Source organism: Psittacula echo (genome assembly GCF_963264785.1).
Source record: "Psittacula echo genome assembly, chromosome: 2".
Classification (NCBI taxonomy): Eukaryota; Metazoa; Chordata; class Aves; order Psittaciformes; family Psittacidae; genus Psittacula; species Psittacula echo.
The window spans coordinates 137908666-137922967 of record NC_137737.1 but is presented as its reverse complement, the minus strand read 5'-3'; the positions used below and the strand labels follow the sequence as shown (position 1 = coordinate 137922967).

General features: G+C 42.9%; 2 protein-coding genes across 2 annotated transcripts in view; one reads left to right on the top strand and one right to left on the bottom strand.

Moving 5' to 3' along the window:
• The first annotated feature begins 626 nt into the window (after nucleotides 1–626).
• On the top strand, nucleotides 627–4568 carry RPL30 (ribosomal protein L30). The gene is made up of 5 exons (XM_080610715.1): nucleotides 627–730; nucleotides 818–868; nucleotides 1802–1947; nucleotides 3036–3166; nucleotides 4402–4568. Exons 2-5 carry the CDS (start codon nucleotides 848–850, stop codon nucleotides 4449–4451), a joined length of 348 nt encoding a protein of 115 aa, XP_080466841.1. The 5' UTR covers nucleotides 627–730; nucleotides 818–847; the 3' UTR covers nucleotides 4452–4568.
• A 1677-nt stretch (nucleotides 4569–6245) lies between these two features.
• MATN2 (matrilin 2) overlaps nucleotides 6246–14302 on the bottom strand; it is a gene marked incomplete at its 5' end in the record, with an annotated part of 61514 nt that continues 53457 nt past the window's right edge. Inside the window, 4 exons of the mRNA XM_080610714.1 lie at nucleotides 6246–6410; nucleotides 8784–8881; nucleotides 9134–9241; nucleotides 9785–9856. Coding sequence (XP_080466840.1) covers nucleotides 6360–6410; nucleotides 8784–8881; nucleotides 9134–9241; nucleotides 9785–9856 — 329 coding nt within the window. The 3' untranslated portion in view covers nucleotides 6246–6359. The remainder of the gene's footprint in view (nucleotides 6411–8783; nucleotides 8882–9133; nucleotides 9242–9784; nucleotides 9857–14302) is intronic.

The window sequence follows — 14302 nt, the reverse complement described above, 5'->3', positions numbered from 1 at the left end:
TCTCGGAACCTGAGCCATTCCTAAGCTCAGTGATACTTCATGTTTGAAATCCAGTTTGAAAGCTCAGTGATACTTCATACTTCATGTTTGAAATCCAGGCTGTATCTCATTGGGACAGTTTATTTATGACCACAGTGCAGAATTCAGGGCAGGCAGACAATACTGGGCCTGGTGAAACTAAGGCACTGCTGATTTACAGAAAGCCAGTGTATTCAGCACTTACTTAAGGGAAACACGGAGCGAGACCAGCATGTACGTCTGTTGCTCCAGTGGCTTGTGATGCCAGAGAAGATTTGTTTTTCCCAAACCGCCATTTCCCACATCAGCCCTGTGGCAGAAGTGACAGCCCCACAGTGAACGGGAAGCTCCGGGCACTTGGGACAATCCCTGCAAGGGGCTTCCTTAGTCAGCGCCTGAAGTCTCCTTTAAGGCGGTGACGGGGACAAGGGCATTCAGACTCGTTCTGTGAAACACGGGAGCCTGTGCGCCTGGAGAAAGGGAGAGCTCAGGGAGACGGGCTGGCAATCACCACAGCTGCACCTCCTCCTGTCACAGCACAGCTCCCCGACCCCACCCGCGCTGACCTCCAAACGCAGGCGCCTTAGCAGCCGGAGGGAGGTGCGTGTCAGCTGCGCCCCGCTCTCGCGAGAGCTGCCGCGCAGGGAAGTGCGGTACGTTGAGGCAGTTCGCTCCTTTCCGTCTGCCCGGCCATCTTGGCGGCGCGTCTCCGGTGAGTGTGGCTCGGCCAGGCCGGGGCGGGCGGGCGCGGGGACCGCTCCTGGGTGATAATTCCTCCTCCGTACCCCTTGTGTTCCAGGCACCGCCCAACCCAACGCGAGGCAGCAACATGGTGGCCGCGAAGAAGACGGTGAGTGGGAGCGAGCCGGGCCGGGCTCACGTGGCGGCGGCGGGTCGGGCCGGCTCGGCGGCGGGCGTTGCTCGGGTCGGGGCGGCTGTTCGCGGCGCTGTGAGGCGGAGTGTACCGGGCATGGGCTGGGGGCCTGGGCACAGCCGGAGGCGTCAGTCGCTTTCTTCGAAGCTCGGGCCCTGGCCTCCTCGCACAGGCCCCAGCCGCGCCTTGCGGCTGCCTCCCACCGGTGACTTTGTCTTCGGTTCCCTCCTGTGCAGTATTCCGGGTTACTCACGGGACCCCGGTGCTGGCTAGAGGGAGGGGGAGCTGGTGCTGGGTTCCTAGTGTGGATGGAGAGCAGCTTTTGCGTTTCCTGCCGTGTTCTTGTCTTTCTCTTAGAACGGCTCTGACAGGTATGGTTTTCTAGTTAAGGTGGTGGTTAGGGGTTCATCTTTGCAAATGCACTTGTCTGCTGTCATGAGCACCATGCTCTTCTGGGAGCATCCGCTCTTACTGCATGCTTTTGCCTGTTTCTGCTGACCAGTAGTGTGCTGTTAGCATGTGCCCAAGGAATAGGAATAGTCCAGACCTTAGATTTGCAAGCCAGAAGGTGTATTTACTTGGACTTGACTAGTTGAGCTTTGATAAAGGCCTGTCAAATACACCTGGTTAACATAAATATCAGCAACAGTGCTTCGAGATGTATTTCCCTATTGTAAGATAAGTTGGTAGGAGGTATTTTTATGGAACTGGGAACAAAGCATCAGCAACCTCTTTATGCACAAACTTTCTCATACTCGTATGGTAGGCTGGATTTTATTACTCTGCATTGCAAATTGTAGGAAAATGATTAGAATCATAGATTGCTTGTATTTGGAATGTTTTAATTTTCTTATGTATGTTTACTTTTGTGAAGTAACATACAATAATGCTTTTCTATATCTCTTTCAGAAAAAGTCCCTAGAGTCCATAAACTCTAGGCTTCAGCTGGTTATGAAAAGTGGTAAATATGTACTAGGATACAAACAGACTCTGAAGATGATTCGGCAGGGCAAAGCCAAGTTGGTCATCCTAGCCAACAACTGCCCTGCTTTGAGGTAAGCAGATGTATGAAAAAACTTTTAAGACAGGTTCTTTACGCAAATACAGAGTATATTTCATGCTAATTGCTCCTGTGAATTACTGATGCAGAGTACTTTGCTAGCGTATTCCAGAGTGCTATGAAGTAAAAGTGATGGGTTGTTTGGTGTATGGCAGTTTCAGGTCTGGATGTGTTGAAATGCTTCCTAACACTTTTTTAGCTTTCCAGTTCAGTGTTCCCACTATTAAAGATACTGGAAGCTTTTCACACTGGTAGCAGTCATTGAAAGTATAGTGGGGCTGAATTCCTGTGGGTTTTTTTTCATAGGAATGTGATGGGAAATAATTTCACATGTAGGAAAACTGGTGATTTACACTGATTTAAAGTATTTGAAGCCCACAAAATTTGCTGTCAAAGTTACAAATTTAGGTTCCTGGCCTGTGAAATTGCTTTTTTGAGAATCAAATCTTTACTGACTTTATGACATCTCTCGTAGAATATTTGGGCTCTTTTTGCCGTCAAGGGATCTCAACAGATTTAAGAAACTGCAAATGCAGAAAGCCAGTATCAGATGCTTGACAAATGGCAGGACTGTTGCAGTAGGCAGTCTTTTAGTGGAGATCCCAAAAGTGCTTGAGGAATAGTATTGACCACTAGAATCTCCTGCTGGAAGTCAGAAGAGAAGGGAATGTAAATTGATACTTTAAAAATCATTAAGAAAAAAATACTGTTTTTCCTGGCTAACTGCAGCCAGATTTCTGTTCGGCATCTGGCCACTGGGTATATGATAATAATGGTCATACTTTGGCTCAGCTCCTACAACCTTTTGGACCTTCTGAATCTTCTTCTTTCCTGTAGAAATGAGCATATGTAGGAGGATCCTCAAGGGTTTGCACTCCAGAAGTGGGTTTGTGGTTTCATACCTTCAGCGTGCTTCTGGATAAGGGTTCCTGAGCCACAGTATGGCTGGCAAGGAACAGATGTTTTTCTGGGTGGGAAGGAAAACTGCTTAAGGTTTAAGTGGTTGGAGTTAAAAGCTGCTCTCACTGTATTATAGTTAAAGTAAATAGTGTCAGTACTGTAACACTAGCGTTTGAATTTCAGAAAATCAGAGATTGAGTACTACGCTATGCTTGCCAAGACTGGTGTCCACCACTATAGCGGCAACAACATTGAATTGGGCACAGCATGTGGGAAATACTACAGAGTGTGCACGCTGGCTATCATTGACCCAGGTATGTCTCTCCTACAGTATAGTGACCAAATGGTTATGTATTGGTGGTTCCTCTGTTTACCTGTGAATAGCAGCACTGAGCAACTGACATGTAGGTGTGATGACACACTTTGCTGAACTGTCTGTCAGGTTTAACTCATAATTTCCTCTTACCAAGATCCTGTTCGTGAGTCCTAGGTTCTTAGAACCTGGAGTTTCTGCTGCTTATGTTTGCACTACGCTCCTTTTAACACTAAACCATGTGAGCCTCAGTTTTGTCTGCCTTTTGGTCTGTAAAGAGGGTTCAGTGGCTGGGAAGCAACTTTACGGTATGTGTTTCTGAGCTCATGAACTAGAATATGAGCTGGTGCAACATGCTGCTTACATCAGCCTTTTGACTGTTCTTAATGTAAGGCAAAGGAACGTGAATTGTCCTGCTTCCCAGAATGATATATATGTATAAATAACCTATATGTAGGTGGTGCTAATCCAGGATTGAAAATGATATTAAACATTTTATTTCAAAACTGGAAGTCTGTAGTTACTCTGGTTTGGTAGCAGTTTTTGTCCTAGAGAGGTGTTCAGGTTCCTCGTGTAGACTGCTAATGAGGTGACTTCTCATCCTCTTTCCAGGATCTTCTAAGAGAAGAATCAGTCTCTTGTTCTGTTTGTTGATCAGAATGCATACACATGGATTTAATGATTTCTGTAATCATTTACACCAAATGTTCCCCAAGTGAAATTGTTTTGAATTTGCTGTTTCTTCATAAAACTTTATTTAGCTTGCTTGTATGCAAATACTAGCTGTAAACTTTGCTTTCAAAATGTTACTTCCAGGTTTGATTTTGAGTGGCTGGGAACTGCAAGTAAATATTATTGCTGTGTAATGTAATGCGAATATTCTCACTGTCCTGATACTGTCGTGATCAGGGGAGGCTGGACATTCGCTATATTAAAACTATGCATTGTGTCCTCCAGAACTAGATTGCTGTTCTAGTACTGGCTTTGTAAATGCTAGTGACAGATACATAATTATTGTAAAAGTATTGTGTATGGATGAGTAAAATACAGTTACAAGTATTCTTATCAAGCCATCAAATTATTTTTTTTTCCTGAACAGACTGTCTTTGTATTGCTTTTAACTTGTTTGCTATTTGTAGAATCAGTGTGTTCAGGTTTTTGTGGTTAGTTTTGGCTTACTTCTGAAAACAGATCTTTCTGTGGGTCCTCTTGTAACAATATATTTCTGTCTTACAGGTGACTCTGACATCATCAGAAGCATGCCAGAACAAACCAGCGAGAAGTAAATGCTGTAAAGAGTTATTTCTACAATAAAACTGGTTACAGATCCGTTTTAAGAAAAATTTGTATTATAACATTGTTGGGTTTAGGGTACAAACTATATAAATGAAGATTCATTACCACTGCTGTTTCCTGTTCTGTTAGAAATAACCTTCACAGGACAAAACTTGGCTGTTTCTTTCTCTAGAAGTTGTGGGTCTTGAGAGGTAAGTGGAGGAGGACATATGATGCCAAATACCAGCAAGCTAGGCCTTCCTTGGTTTTGGGGTTTGGAGTGTTAATGCAAAAACAAGGCATAATGTGAGGTACAAGCAAATGTGAGGTACAAGCAAATGTGAGGTACAAGCAAATGTGAGATGTTGGTGGGGGTTCCCATACAGTTTACTTACAATTTAAAAAATTCCCACTCCCAGGTCAATCACAAACTACTAATGCAAGTTACCCTTTTTCTTTTCTTTCCGAGAGAATATGTATGTCAGATGGTAAATAAGATACCTATTTGCTAGACATGATGTATAACAACATACTTCCAGTAAGATGCCAGTGAACTTCTCAAAGCTGATTTTTAAATTGGTCACTTTTTTAGCATTTTGAATACAAACTCGTCTGTCTCTAACAACATCTTCAAGTCACTGTTGCTGAGGACTCTGCTGTCTTACAGATTTGTGCCCATTTTATGCGAGATCATGACTACAGGACCTTGCTACTGATTATTGAGGTGCCAGTGTTTTGCTGACATGCAGTAGAAGAAACACCTAGTGAAAACCAGTATGTACCGCTATCCATGCAGAACTTGCGTTTGTTGGCCAAAGTATGGCAAAGCACAAAGTACCTTTTAAAGTACCTTTTAAAACTTGTTGCTTTGTATCCATGCATGCTCATGAGATCTGAGATCACTTCGTCTAGTTTTGCTGCAACTACTTGAAGTACAGAATGGCTGAAGCTGTGTATTTCCATTTGGAGAGAATAGATAAACCAGTGTGTATCAGAGCAAAGGCGGAAGTGCTGGTGTCTCCACCTATTAAACCACAGATTTGGATCAGTTCAAGATAGCTTAGATACTGCTATGTGAAATCTAGATGTGGCTCTTAGTGTGATGATAAAGCGGAAGCATGCCTTGGCTGCAGAGGGGAAAGAGTGAAACTTAAGTCACTTTAGGTGGCCAGTATGACTGGAAGCAGTTCACTGTTTACATTTGTCTTAAGCACAAACAGGCCTGCAGTTGTTGCTCAAAAAGGGTCTTCATAATTTAAAATACTAGTTGCATTTAGGAAAGTTAATGCTGAGCAAGGAACAGCAGGGAGAAGTTACATGGTCTGGATGTGGTAAGAGAAAAAGTACTTGAAACCTCATATTATGATACCCTGATAATCCAGCAGACTTCCTGCTTTCATCACAGTTTCAACATGAATTTGTATTTTTACTTCCAGCTGATTTCAGTAGTCGACTGGTGTTTGAAGACTATAAGTGAAACCTAATTGCTGAGAATGCTGTCCCACTTCTCTGTTTATATATATAAAACTGTATCCATACAAACGGGGGTGCTTAAAATACTAGCAGAGTGAGTGGAGGAGAGAAATACAGAAAAGCAAGCCAAATAAATTCATACCCTAAAAGTACTTCAAAATGTAGAGGTTTCACTTCAAAAAATAACAGCATTTTATTGTTTTGCATAGCTTATTTCAGTTCTGCTTAGTTAGAATTTTTGCTGGTTACTAAATCGTTTATATAATTTTCAACTTTTTTTATCTGCAGTCAATGCAAGACAGAACACGTATATAGATGCAGGGATCCAAAATATTTTCAACTTCAGACACAAGGATTTGTTATTTTACTTAGAACCAGTTTAAGAAAATAGCTCTGACAAGTTTGCATGTGTAAATATACAGTGTAGTATAGCCTTCAAATTTTGGTCAGTATTTTAGCCTGTTTTCCAAGTCTTCCATTCTCTTTGTCATTTCTTCCAGTAGACAGAAGTTAAGGAAAGAGAACTACTGACAGGATGCATTAATAGAAAAGTGGTGTCAGCTGCCTGATTGCTGTGGGCTGTAAACTTGCAGTTTTTCTCCTCTTTGTTGCCCTCTTTGACTCCCAGTAGTTTCTGATATAATACTCCCTGTATTTTATTGTTCTGCTTTGATCAGCTGAGAAAGCTGTGTGAAGCCCTGTTCATTAACAAGCATACCTTAACATGAAGTTCAGGCTGCAGCTTATGAAAAAGGCAGGTATTTCAAAAAGCTGGCCATTTCCCTCTATTTGAAAGGGAAGCCTAAATACCCTAGTCAGTGGTATTTAAAAAGTGTTTTCATCACACAGAAAAGTATGAGCTAACAGTAGATTTTAAAACTGTATGGAGCTCCCTGGCTGCAGGAAGAATGACTGCTGATGATCTTACATTCCAGCCCTAAGGAGGTGCAGTGTAGGGCCAGTGGTTTCCAGATAGATGTAGAGTAGAGCAAAAGCTCCGCAGGATCTAGGGCTGGCCCCACCATATGCATGCTAGCATCATTTGAGCTGCTTTCTATGTAGGTGTTTATAGAGGTTCAAGCAGTAGAAACTGCATTCATCTGACTGATAGAAAAAGTTAAATGTAGTTGGATACAAATCATTAACAGTTTGCATTGGTCCCCTTAAGTTTATATTCTGTAACCAGTTAGTTTTGTAGCCAGGTCTCCTCCTCCCTCCCCCCCCAGATCCCTGGGATGAGGACTAGCCAGCAGTCTTCTGCAGGTATCAACAACTAGTATGTTACTCAGCATCTAGGCTGCTCTTTGGATAAGGCAGAGAAACGATGTTTGTAATGGAGAGGCAGCTGCATACTTCTTACTGTGTTCAAAGCACTGGTGGTTCAGTATTGCAGAAGTGCTTGGAAATGTTCCTTCCTGTAAATATGCCTAGGTCTCTGATTTGGCATCAGCAGTTTTTCCATCACCTTGAGTTCTTTTCAGACTCTAAAAATCACAGGGTTCAAATTGTAAAGCAAAAAAGCCCATGTAGCTAAGGTCTGTTTTCTTTGATCCTAAGTAAGCTCAGAGTTACTCATAGCCCAGCTGCAGGAGATAACAGTAAGGAGGCTAAGGCTTCTCCTTAAGGGGGAAAGAGGGGTGGTCTCCTTTCTTTCAGCATCTAGGTTGGGAGCTGTGGATAATGACCTATAGGTTTTTTTTGGAAGTCATTTGGAGACTTTGGTGAACACCCTTCAGGGAAGTATAAATGTTAATGAGCATTTGAAGCGCCTAACAATAAACTTATGTGATGGGTTTCTTTCCCTTTATGAAGCAATTCTACTTTAGCATGGAATAATTCAAATTAGTCACATGATCAGAGCATGATTCCTTTAGCTAAAGGATTCACTTGGAAAGGTGAGACAGAGTAAGGCTGTCTGCTGCAGCTACGCAAAACAGCTGGAGGTGAAGTCTGAACTCGTAGGCAATATTTAGCATCTTGCCAGCTGTCACTACCACTGAGGGCTCTGTTGGTCTGACTCTGTTAACTCTGCAGGTTCATTAGTTCTTAAGCTGTTGTTGTCTAGGAATCACGCAGTTACAAGCTGTTGTCATTGCTATTTTCTGCACAGAAGAATGCAAATGCTTATTGGTCTTGCACGTGGTTAGAAAACTTAAACAGCAAATGAGATGTCGTCTTGCTATGTATTTGCAGAGGCAGAATCTGCTTTCATGAAGAAAATACAGGAATTTGCTGCAGGATGTAAAACATGATGGAAAGTTGTCTTGCTAATCTGCTGCTGTTGTGTCCTGAGACATCTGGTGGGTGTTAGAGGTAGTGAAAAGGCTGCAGTACTGACAGCTGCCTTGAAAAGACAGAGGGAGGGAAGCTGTTGATCTGCACTTAGTTAATTTTTATTTGCACATTTGTTTATGTGAAATTAATCAGATCTCAGTCCTCTGAATTTCTCTTTGAGTATTGTTTTAAATGACTCACTGCATCTGGTGGTTCACCAAGCAGTTCAGAAGAGAAACATCCCCTATATTCTGACTCTTGTAAGCAGTAAATGCTGTTTTGATACCATCTGAAGAAATAACCCAAAGCAAAGAATGTTAGCCTTGAATTTGACCAGTCATTTCATTTGCTGTCCCTGAAGGTGTTTACTGCAAGGGATTATTAAAAGTTAAAATCCTTATTTAGTTCCTTCTATGGAGGATATGCAGATTTCAAGTTTTGAAAGCCTTGCTTCTTGGAGATTAATGTTATTAAGTACTTTAGCTTTTCATTACAGTAGATGGATTTGAGCTATGGAGACAGCTTAATGTGTTACAATTATAATTTCTTTTAACCTGATCCCCTTGTCTTATATGTAAGAATTATTCTGAAAGGATATATCGCTGGGTGAGTTTTCTTACTTCATTGGTTGCATAGTTCTGGAATGTCACAAGGTTTTCACATTTGCACTGGTCTTTATCTTTTGAAGCTTTTGCTGAAAAACAGAAACAGTCAAGCATAGGCTAAATCGAATAGGCTGAATAAATCAAATGGGATGGGGGAGGAAATGACAAGGACTTATAAATGCAGAGCAGGCTTAATACAGCTTCCTGTTCCCAAAACATGTCAACACCCAAAGGAATGCTCTGGGGCGGATCTTCTAAATACTGGGAAATAGTACCCAACACTTGGGCCTACATATTTAAAGAGCAGTCTGGATTATACTAAACAAAGGTAACTTGATTACCTGTTCTCGTTGAGTGAATGTGACTGTCTTCAAAAAGATACTTGTGGTGTATTGCAAGATCAGGACAGGCAACGACATCTGTGATGGCTATTGTGGTTGATTCAGGTCCTGCAGGACGCCCCCCTCCCCCCCCCAAAGTCAAAATCAGACCCACTTAATTACACAGTATTTTTCTTCTACTCAAATGCACCAACTTCTTCTTAATTAGTGAGTAATATCACTGATTGCAATGAGACTCATTCATGGAGAGGATAAGGGATATAAAGTGAAGGAACTGAGCTGTTAGGCTGTATTTACTGTATACATGACTTAAGTTGTGAAGGTTTCTGTAAGAAATGGAAGTGATTTAAAAGCTGAACATGTTTTAAAATACCAAGCAGTGTGTTGAAATACAAGTTTCCCCATGAAATAATTCATTTGGATTGTGTAAAAAGCATGCAGCTATGCATTTATTACAGTAAATCTCCGATATTTTGTAGAAAGCAGATTTGAGTTGCAGAAAGGAGGGTGCCTTTGAGGGGGGTAGGAAGGGAAATTGAATGAACAGTTCTCTCACAGGTGAATTGTTAGGGTTCTGTACAGAAGGCAGTGTGAAGAGGGAACTTAGCAATGACTGGGGAGACAGCAGGATGCTGGGGTAAAGCAGCCAACCTGAACGCTGTGGACCAGTCTTATGAAGCCTCCCAGACGATGGATTCTGCTGGTGAGCTGACTCTTTCAAGGCTGGTAGAGGAGAAATTGCCAAAAGAAAGGAGATCACAAAAGGAGCAATGAAAATACATTCCCTAAAAATGGTGTTTCATACCAATAACTTGCTGTTTTGTCTCTCATAACATATGGAGAATGCCTCATATCTCCGCAGTTCAGAAGAGGCCCAGTGTTCATGGAAACTCCAGGACTCACCCTTCAACTCAAGCTATCAGAAGAACTCTTCCAAACCAGAAGTGCTTAGGATTAATGGTAGTGAAGCAATCTGAAATGACAGCAACCTACTTTGTGTCTTTTAGTGAAAATTCTTGTATCTTAATCGTCACCCATGAGTCCCTTGGAGTGAACTGAACAAGAATTAAAAAACTTGGAGAAAGAAGAAATTTCTTATTCTCCTTCAATTTTCTCCTTCATAATGAGAAACATTGATCAGGGTGTTGGGAGTGCTTAGGTGAGAAGGATGGAGTAGAGTTTATTTGATACAGTATAGTTATTATAAAAAAGTTTCTCATTCATGAAGCACAGTCTTTAAAATGCAGGAATTTATTTCAGACTCTACATAGCAATCTTAGTTGAAAGGTGTATGGAGAGAAATGGAAACCTATTTTATACGTAGGAGTAACCTCCTTGAGTCAGTCTGAGCACTACTCCCTTTCTTGTCTGAAGAGGGTAATGTAGAGACAGCTTTGGTTCCTTCAGAATGAGTTCATGCTTCAACTTCAGTCAACTGTGGCATGCTTAATGGTTCAGGTGAGCTGATGAGCATACATTTAACAACTGAAATCTTGATCAGCTGTGCCAGGGGAGTGGATGGAACATCTGGGACTCCTTCCTTGTGAATATACCCAGAGCTGCTATGCTAAAAGTGAATGTGTGTGGGTAAAAGGTGATGGTGCAAGCTCTCCTGACCTGCCATGAAAATGCACTAGGTAGGTGGAAGATGCTCCTAGGCCTCACAGGTTTGTTACAGCTATTGGGATCTCTGTTGGTCTAATGAGTTTTGACAGATGCACAACAATACACAGCTGTCCTAAGCTGCACTGGGAAGATGAGACCCTCTTGGGGTGGAGCTGAAATGACTGAGCGTGAGGAAGAGGGAGTGAACAGAGGTGAGTGGTTAAGAAAATCAGAGTACAGTGGGCAGAACTACAACATACATATCAAAAAGTCTGCATGGCAACCAGCTGATGGAAGCAATACAGATTTTTGAGAAAGTTCTGGGCAGAGGGGTGTGGGATGAGATCACAGAGTAAGGAATGAGAAACTGGGTGAGGAGTCCAGCAGAATAATCAGCTAGGAACAAGGATGGTGAGACTTCCAGTGTAGGAAGGAAGAAACAGATAAGGAACTTTGTGTGACCCTGGGTAATGACTTGTTCTAGAGCTCATTTAAGAGCTGTAGGTGGATGAGGAAGCTGTCTAGGAAGGACAGAAGAACAGACCTGAAATGCCTGAGTTTTGGATATCGGGCTGGTACAGACAAGTAATTAGGATTCATACATGATACAGGAAAGAAAACTGGTAGATACACTGGCAAGTATGGAAGTATGGCAGAAGGTCTCCAGTTTGGGAATTGGGCATTTCAGAAACAACTCTTCAGGCTTGGGACCCTAAGATGTCTGATCTCGTCACCTCTGTAAAGTCAGGCAAGTAGTGACAGAGGCTGCTAACCCTAACCAAGTCCCTTGGTGAAGTTACGGCAGTGAACATAAATAGTTAAATTTATTGGGGAACAATGCTAAAGTTGGGTGTTTCGTTGTAGTGTTCAGTTTTGTAACAAAACCTGAGTATTTTGTTAAAGCCTGTGAGAAAGTATCTTCAAAAAAGTGTGTCTTCAAAAGCAGTGGCTGACTATTTGCAGCACTGATAACAATCTCAATTTGGAAGGAGAACAGAATGTTAACCAGCAGGCTGCTGAGTACTGTCATCTGAGCAGTGCTGGGGTCTTTTGACAAAAATAGTATGTGACCATGTAATTAAAGGCTTCCATAATGCACATGCTCAGAACAGGGGTGAAGAGGCAATCATGATGAGTGTGTATTATGTATGACATTGCTGTAGCCTTGTTAGTGCTTCCAGTCAGATGAGAAATGAACATTAACCAAGGCAATGAATGGGAACCTTCCAACTACATTCCTCTTAATAAGAGGCAAAAGAGAAAACCACTTTTTTGTTTTTACTACAACTCATCAAGAATAATTAATAGCAATCAGCAGCTGTTCTACAAGGCTGATGCTTTCTTGCAGAAGAAAAAGCCTTACCCTAAAAGAGAGTTGGCGAGCTTCTGCTTTACTTGGAAACATGCAGCCCATCCACAGCTGGGAGTGGGGATGAGAGGTTTTGTCATTGGAGGCCATGATGTTCAGAGGGTCTCCCCTCACAGGCTGGAGCCTCAGAACTCCTCAGCTAAGGACCAAGGCTGTACTGAAAATGAAATTACTGCTGTTGTAAAGGAGGGAAAACAGTAAACCAGAACAGAGAGGGGAAAAGAAAAGAACTTTCAACTTGTGTAACAGGCTTGGGAGGCAAAATTTCAGCTGGTGCGAGTTGTGAGCAGCGATAGCTAGTCTTGCCGTGTCCAGAAAAACAAGGCTGGGTCAGCCTTCAGTTCACAGGTGTGAGGGATTGCCTGGTGGTGAAAGATGAGGACAGAAACAGAGGCACCAGCTTTGCCCAGTTCTTAGCGGTGTAGTCTAGAAACTGCCACAGAGGGGCACGATTTACTTATTTTTCATACAGCAAGTAATGTTGAAAAAAGAAAGCCTGGCTGCTGAACACCCCTGTGGGTACCGGAAGGATGCATTTCCATCACCGAGCTCTGGGGGTTGCTAATGAGGGAGAATTATTGTCTGGCAACCAGGATAGCTTTGGTGTCTCCCCAAGTTTTAAGATGACAAGCTGTCATCAGCAGATTACCTGCCTAATAAGAAAGTTAATTGAACAGGCTTGGTTTCATGTTGCCACAGTATTTCGTATTTCAGCAAGACGGAAGTAGGACTTCTTAGGACTGAAACACAAGGAATAGACAAGCTTAAGAAACATTCTCAAATTCTTTTTTTTTCCAGAATTTTCCTTGACATCTGTAAGAGGAAGAAGTGCACTGCTGCTTGCCAGCCAGTTTTACACAGCAGCATTAAAGAAGAAAATAAAGCTTGTTTGCATTTAATTCCAAGAAAAACAACCAAATACAAGCTAGTGCAAATGAAATCATCTTGCACAATTCTGATGCTAGGACTACTATTATTCACAGTGACACTTCGAATTTTGCTTCAGGTACCAATTTGAATGTACAAGTAATACCAAGTCCTGGGAATGTGTGAGTGGGAGAGACACGCTGTCCTCTCTCTGGCTGAACAGCTTTCATCCCAGCTCACATCACAGTATCACAGTATGTTAGAAGGGACCTCAAAAGATCATCTAGTCCAATCCCCCTGCCAGAGCAGGAACACCTAGATAAGGTTACATAGGAATGTGTCCAGGCGGGTTTTGAATGTCTCCAGAGAAGGAGACTCCACAACCTCCCTGGGCAGCCTGTTCCAGTGTTCTGTCACCCTCACTGAGAAGAAGTTTCTTCTCAAGTTTAAGTGGAACCTCTTGTGTTCCAGTTTATACCCATTACCCCTTGTCCTATCATTGTTTGCCATTGAGAAGAGCCTGGCTCCACCCTCATGACACTCCCCCTTTATATATTTATATACACTAATATGGTCACCCCTCAGTCTCCTCTTCTCCAAACTATAGAGACCCAGCTCCCTCAGCCCTTCCTCATAAGGGAGATGCTCCACTCCCTTAATCATCTTAGTTGCCCTGCGCTGGACTCTCTCCAGCAGGTCCCTGTCCTTCTTGAACTGAGGGGCCCAGAACTGGACACAATATTCTAGATGCGGTCTCACCAGGGCAGAGTAGAGGGGAAGGAGGACCTCTCTCGACCTACTGACCACCCCCCTTCTAATACACCCCAGGATGCCATTGGCCTTCTTGGCCACAAGGGCACAGTGTTGGCTCATGGTCATCCTGCCGTTCCCTAGGACCCCCAGGTCCCTCTCCCCTACACCGCTCTCTAACAGGTCGTTCCCCAACCTATATTGGAACCTGGGGTTGTTCCTGCCCAGATGCAGGACTCTACACTTTCCCTTGTTATATTTCATCAAGTTTCTCCCTGCCCAACTCTCCAGCCTGTCCAGGTCTCGCTGGATGGCAGCACAGCCTTCTGGCGTGTCAGCCACTCCTCCCAGCTTAGTGTCATCAGCAAACTTGCTGATAGTACACTCAATTCCCTCATCTAAATCGTTGATGAATATATTAAATAATACTGGTCCCAGTACTGACCCTTGAGGCACTCCACTAGATACAGGCCTCCAACTAGACTCCGCCCCATAGACTACAACTCTCTGGCTTCTGTCCTTCAGCCAGTTTGCAGTCCACCTCACTACCTGATCATCCAGGCCACACTTCCTCAGTT

Bases quoted from the DNA above. Each gene is read 5' to 3' on its own strand.
- RPL30 (XM_080610715.1), top strand. From the start codon at position 848: ATGGTGGCCGCGAAGAAGACG. The intron at 869-1,801 runs GTGAGTGGGAGC...TATCTCTTTCAG, and splicing joins TGGTGGCCGCGAAGAAGACG to AAAAAGTCCCTAGAGTCCAT. The intron at 1,948-3,035 runs GTAAGCAGATGT...TTTGAATTTCAG, and splicing joins AACAACTGCCCTGCTTTGAG to AAAATCAGAGATTGAGTACT.